This window comes from Beta vulgaris, chromosome 5, assembly GCF_026745355.1.
Source record: "Beta vulgaris subsp. vulgaris cultivar EL10 chromosome 5, EL10.2, whole genome shotgun sequence".
Classification (NCBI taxonomy): Eukaryota; Viridiplantae; Streptophyta; class Magnoliopsida; order Caryophyllales; family Amaranthaceae; genus Beta; species Beta vulgaris.
The window spans coordinates 3,310,982-3,317,612 of record NC_079206.1 but is presented as its reverse complement, the minus strand read 5'-3'; the positions used below and the strand labels follow the sequence as shown (position 1 = coordinate 3,317,612).

The 6,631-nt window shown below is 36.5% G+C and overlaps 1 protein-coding gene across 1 annotated transcript; it reads right to left on the bottom strand.

Annotated features, from left to right (window-relative positions):
* Positions 1–18: 18 nt before the first annotated feature.
* LOC104892232 (serine/threonine-protein phosphatase PP1) lies at positions 19–6,382 on the bottom strand. The gene is made up of 4 exons (XM_010678099.4): positions 5,938–6,382; positions 3,166–3,725; positions 1,337–1,549; positions 19–527 (listed from the first exon to the last, which is right to left on the bottom strand). Exons 1-4 carry the CDS (start codon positions 6,113–6,115, stop codon positions 513–515), a joined length of 966 nt encoding a protein of 321 aa, XP_010676401.1. The 5' UTR covers positions 6,116–6,382; the 3' UTR covers positions 19–512.
* Between the last annotated feature and the right edge of the window lie 249 nt (positions 6,383–6,631).

The following is a 6,631-nucleotide window of genomic DNA, read 5'->3' as shown; positions in this document are numbered from 1 at the left end:
GCATGACAAGCAATACAGTTTCATCAAATAACATAACATTAATATTGCTGCTTACAACCACTTCAAATTGAAATTGTTGCAAGCTGCAACCTAACGATCACAAGTCTATCGCGATATCACCATAGATGTATTACACTAGCCCTTTGAAGGAAGATCTTACACTTACAGTAATAATATGATTAGAAAACATTGGCGAACTAATAATTCAGATTAATCACTGTTTTCAACAAGGAAAAACTACTTTTGTAACCAGAGAAGGCACCAATAGTATCAACAAGTATATGAACATCAATTATGGCTTGCCTTTTCTGCAACTTTAAGAGCTAAAGCTCTTCTCTTCAGCCATAAGTGGAGGTTAAATAGGGGGGGGGGGGGATTCTAACATTAGTTGCTATCTATTACAACAAGATAGTCCAAAACTACTTTGCAACATAGCATCACTTCTGTGATTTGTTTTTGAGTTTGTCGACGGGGAAGCAACTATCAGTAAACACTGCACACTTATGGATCTGTTATCCTTTCCCGCCCTGAAACAGAAAATTCATTATAGCTTCAGTACCACAAACAAGGCAAATTAGGTTGTGCAAAATAAGTTGCTCATTATGATAATTTGTGAATGTGTGACCAATCCAATTACATTTGCCACACAAGAATGGCGACTGGGGTATAGCCTATAATGCCATCACATTTTCACTTGATTAGCACAAATACGGTGTAAAAGATCTTGTTATCTAAGAGTTAGATATCTAACGTAAGAGAGGAAAGTCCGTTGGCCCACAAAATTCAACTTACTAAATTACCCTTTCTAACTATTGTTAGCTATAATCTGCACTCTTATACTTCCTCAGTTTCACATTCCTCGCTACACTTTTCAATTCACATACTCCTAGGCAATTTTTGGAGAAGAAAGAGGTAGAGTGTAAAAAGAAAAGGGACCCATGTGAGAAGAGAGAGATAGAGAGGGTGTATTGCCCAAAAAGGAAGTGTAGCAAGTAATGTGAAACTTCCCACAATGGAAAGTGTAGCGAGTATTATGAAACGGAGGAAGTATAAATAGTGCAACTCAACAGCTGACACTCAACTTTGTCCAGGGTCATCACACCATTTTTCGCTACTTTGTGAGTAGCAACGATGCTCTTATTACCCACTGAATAAATTACCCAGCAGTAGATCTCTAATAGGTATTAGAATAGTAGTCCATCTATTATTGTTGAGTTGGGTCTCACTGCTTATTAAAGTCTATTAGATGAGGGTAATCTACCCCCTAGGTAGAACAAGTATGTCCCTTTTGTTCCCAATCTAAAATTGTGGTACTAAGCAACTGAAGCAATCTTACCTTTCGTGGTGGAGTTCCAGGTCTCAACATACTGTTACCAAAGTCAAGCTTTCCTTTCTTTTCGCAAGCTTTGAGGATCTGAAACGAACATGTCAAAGAATCATCCACACTCATCATGGCTCCAGCATTATCAAACTCCCCACAGTAATTTGGTGCTGAAAATATGGTCACGAGCTGGCGATTTGCAAAAAATTCATAACCATCTTCCACAACCTGGATGGGCAAGGAGAAGGTACGGCATCAGTCTCCGACTCAGATTTGAATGCTTTACATGATAATTAATTAAATAAGCGACAAACTTCATCCCCCCTTCAAAAGATAAGCGAATTGTTTTCATAATAAATTCCAAATCTTCTACGTGTAAGATGTCAAATTTGTTTAAATACGAGAATAAAAACCCCAAAATAAGGTAGCAAACAGACAAATCACAACCAGGAAAGTATTGATAAAATAAAAGATCCAAGCCAAGACCATATAAAATCTCCTTAAAGAAACCGAAAGCGATAGAGCAAACAGTTAAGAAGCAGAATTCGAGGATGGCTAAATTTACCAAAGTAGCACAAGTACAACATAAAACCATGGAAACAAAGTTAATATGTTCAGGAAGTAGCACAAACTTAAGAAAACCTTTGTGATGTGAGATATGTCAGGGACAGCACAATGGGAGAAGCCAGAAGAAACATATGTATCGCCACAGGAACAACTTTGTGAAGCAGGATCCATAAGGAAGTTGCCATGAATTTAGTGGACGAAAGTTAATTATTGTGGAAAATAAGATGATCAAAAGCAAACCAAATACATTCAAAACACAATAGGCAGTGTAAAGGCTAGTAAGTCTCATACTATGCAATGTACTAGAGCAGCCATCAATAGCACGGACTAATAAGGGCCCTGTTCACTTCACCTCCTTAAGTTTAGATACGTTCAGCAAAAAATACGAGTTGACACACTCACAAAATAAGGTCTACTAAGTTTAGATAAGTTTAAATAAGTTGTAAATAACAAGGCCAGTCTCATTTCTTCCCAACCTTTCGAAATCACCATTTGGCTTGGTTAAGCAATAAACCAGATAAAAGGCTCAACATAGGCTTAGCTTAGACTTACATCCCACTACAATAATGAAGGTTGCAATCTCTTAAACCTGATAATTCACTTATCTAAACTAATATTAAACTTATGTTATATATCTGAATTTAACAGCCATAATCTGAACTAATTGTAGTTATGAATTGAACTTGGGTAACCTTTATTGGCCCTGTACTTAGCTTGAACTTACCTCAACATATGGTTCTAAACTTATCGTATAGTACGAACTTATTAGCTCTGCAGTGAACTTATTTTGACTCATTTTCTCCAAAAATAAGTGAAAAGAAGTTGAGCAGAATAGGAACTGCAAAAAACTGCAGCTCATCCTACTTGCATTGATTCCAGCCATACAAAATATGATGATTTAAGCTCCCCCCCCCCCCCCCCTCAAACCCACCCACCCACCAAAGAAAAAAAAAAGATGTAAGAGTAATAACTATCTCTATCATTATTTCAGATCAGACATCCTAAAGAAATTTCCCCAAAAAGCTACACTAAGGCAGACCACTGCAGAAAACCTTTTTATTATGAAGAAAGCAGAAGAAATCATGCACTGTAAGCGAAACCACCTTCCCAAGTCAGCAAGCTCCCAGTCATATCCCCTCTTTATATGGAAATAGATGAGCAGTTAATTAAAAACAGGAAGCAATATCTAGGATTACGACAAAAGTTGAAATCTATCATACCGCTAAGGCAAAAGTACACCAATCATTTTTAAAAGAATTATACTACCAATCAATTACCTGATGAGCCCGGCATACTAAATCTATGTCATGCTTCTCAAGAAATTCTGCAACTGTGTCCGCTCCAAAAGTGTATGAAACCCCCCTATCATTCTCTCCCCAGCCATCAAGTTCTTTCTCAGGGTCAGACCATAACAAGTCACAAAGAAGGCCTTGATCTGGGACATCAGCGGGTCGAGCTAAATTCCTGATCTGATCCAAATTCTTCAAATCGGGTGATAATCCTCCATGCATGCAAAGGATCTTTTCATCGACAAGTGCAGCAACAGGCAGGCAATTAAAACAATCCGTGAATGTTTTCCAAAGGCGGACATTATACCTCCTCTTGCACTCATCATAGAACCCGTATATGCGATTTATTGAAGCACATTCATGGTTTCCCCTAAGAAGAAAGAAGTTCTCCTTATACTTTATCTTGTATGCAAGAAGAAGACAAATGGTCTCTATGCTCTGCTTACCACGATCTACATAATCTCCCAAGAATAAATAGTTCGCCTCAGGTGGTAAGCCACCATATTCAAACAGCCGAAGCAGATCAGAAAACTGACCATGGATATCTCCTGAGAAACCAAGTAGTCATGTTAGAAGTTTATTAGTCAGAGAAAAAAAAACTTTTGCCGGATTGGCGCTAAGCCTGCTTGATAAACAGAAAACTTCTGCAGTCAAGAACAAGTTATTGACATGTGTGGAAGATATTGACGATATGCTTAGTAACAGCACATACAACAAAATCAGTTCACATTATGCAACCTTAGCATGCCATGTTGAATAATCCACGAAGAGGAAAATCTTATTAATTTGATTCAACCTACATACATGGCATAAAAAATGTCAACTTTTGAATCTGGAAATCTAAATGCACAAGCACGGATACCATAAGGCATAAAGCATATATGAGCAATATATGCATTTTTTTAAGAGTATGCATGGCGTCCACCTAAAAAGAAAACTCTAAGTGGTCCCTGAGGCTGCTTAACAGAATCTTGTGCCTTAAGGTAGTATCCACTATCCAGCATCCATATTTTGACACAAAACCCATGAGAATGATCACAAATTTTACTCTAGGATTGTCCATAATAAAAAAAAGACGGATATTGGTCACTATATCACCAGATAAGAATATTGGATCGTGCCACAATACACCATGGTTTCTGGGCAAGTTTTGGATGTACACAACCTAACCATATTATAGCATATAAACTCATTCCTCTGCTCAAAAAGAGGCAGACATTAACTTCTACATATAATTGGCTATTCGACGATACACTTGATTAAAATGACTGAGGTGGTAAACACCATACTCAAACAACAGACACAGATCAGAAGACTGATTGTGAATATCAATATCTCCTGAGACAGCAAGTGATCAAGTCATCAGTCTCATGCAAGCCAGTATTTGAAGCATTTGATTAATATAAAGACAGACTATACTATAACGGTACTAAGCCTGGTTGACAATTCAGTCAAAACAGAGTCTTTAACAAGTGAAGGATACTTGATAGTAAAATATAAAACAATATCACCTTGTACTATGTACTGGAAACCCCTTTTTTTCTCGAAGTATTCAAGAACTCTGTCTGGAAGTTCTCTTAGATTCAAGTTCATTTAGCTGACAACAAAACTAGAATACATATTCTTTAGTTCCAAGTCCAACCCACATGAGCCTATACCCTTGTTTCCCTTGTGCTGTAAAGATAATACACCATCCAAAACAAGGATCAATAAATTCCCCCCCACCCACATCACCATCAAGAAAAACAAGAAAACTTTGTGATAACACACACCAGATACGGCAAAATTCAAGCATAAGTAGTCACCATTTCTCACCTAACAACCGAAAAATCATACCATTATGCCGCAATTTCACATTTACGCTTGCAGGATAACTGATAATATAGCAATTCATTTTGTTCCTCAAAGCAACTGACAAGCAAACTGAAAGTGACACACCAAGATACTAATTCTGCTTCTTAAGTTTCTTAACCCTAATACAAACCAGAAAGGAAGCTGATCCAAAATCCACATTTTTTACCAACAAAAAACGAAAAATTGACCTATCATCTCCGCGATGAACAAATTTTGCAAATCAAATGGCATTTTTTGTAATCAAAATGCAATATACAATCGTAAATCATAGAATTTTCAACAACAAAAACAAAACCTTAATTTGCTTTCACATCTTTGAATTTATAGAGTCATACCATCTAAATATGCAGTTTTAGCTGTTAAATACACTGTCGACTTGTTACAACACGAAAATCGCAGCTATTTTCACTCCACAATTGCCCACCCACTAATTATTATTTTTTGATTAGGAAAGATGATTGGTCCCAAGACCAACCCTTGCAGGCTACCTGCAACTCAGAGGCAGGGTACAATGTTAAACGGTAAACAACCCAGAAGTAAATCCCCCAACATATTGTTGAAATGAGGATTCGAACCCTGAATGCCTTGTACTCCGCTAAGCTACCACCTCTCCCTCATGAACATAGATCACTATAATTCTCTCTTTCTTTAAATCCATATACTACTAAACTTCTACTTCACAAAAAAATACTAGCTAAACCATATATGATATAACCTATCTACTTCATCTAAAAAATCACTAATCATACTAATTGTTCCACTTTACCTTTGTTCAAAACAAACCCATAAAAAATCACTTATATCAAGGCCAAATAAAACCCAATAATCATAGTTCATAAACAAAAAACATATAATAAAAATTATGTTCATTAATAACCAAACATATAAAATAAAATAAAAAATTACCACAAATCTTAATAGGAGCTTCAAGTTCAAGAAGATTAGGTTGACTTAGAAAAATCTCTTTAGACGCAACACAAAGTTGGCGAATCTCAGCCTCAGGAAGATTAACCTGTTTCACAGTTCTCCCATTTTTAGCATCAAGTAAACGCCGTATGATTTCATCAAGTGTTCCTTCATCCATTTTCCACCGTTGATCAACAAAAACAAAGATAATCTTATAATACACCTGAGTTACAGAGGATAACGACTACAAAAAACGGGGTCGTTTTATGGAGTTAATGGTGAGTGGCCGCCATTATTAACACCAATAAATAGTGTGGCTCTTGTGTGGAGGTGGTGGTGTGGAGTCTGGAGTTTGTAATGTAAGAAGTATGAAAGAGTGGGGACCCAAATACGATGAGAATGAGATGACCTAAATTAGGTTTTTGTTTATCAAACCCTATCTTGTTTAAATTTTTACTAGTAATTGTCAATTGAATTGATTTGTTTTCTTTTTCAAGTCAAACAAAACAAAACCTTTCTCAGTTTTCAGGTTGAAAATCCTATTGTGCTTCCAGTAGTACGGTACTAGTTGTATATGCACGCGATGCGTGCGTCGACAATTTTAAGTAGTTATATATAAATGGATATGTTTTTCTCATCTAAAATTATTTTGATAGTGATGTAAATTATTGAGGATCTTTTGTAGATGCTATTA

Bases quoted from the DNA above. Each gene is read 5' to 3' on its own strand.
- LOC104892232 (XM_010678099.4), bottom strand. From the start codon at position 6,115: ATGGATGAAGGAACACTTGATGAAATCATACGGCGTTTACTTGATGCT. The intron at 3,726-5,937 runs GTAATTTTTTAT...TTGGTTTCTCAG, and splicing joins AGCTCCTATTAAGATTTGTG to GAGATATCCATGGTCAGTTT. The intron at 1,550-3,165 runs GTAATTGATTGG...TTGCCCATCCAG, and splicing joins TAGTATGCCGGGCTCATCAG to GTTGTGGAAGATGGTTATGA.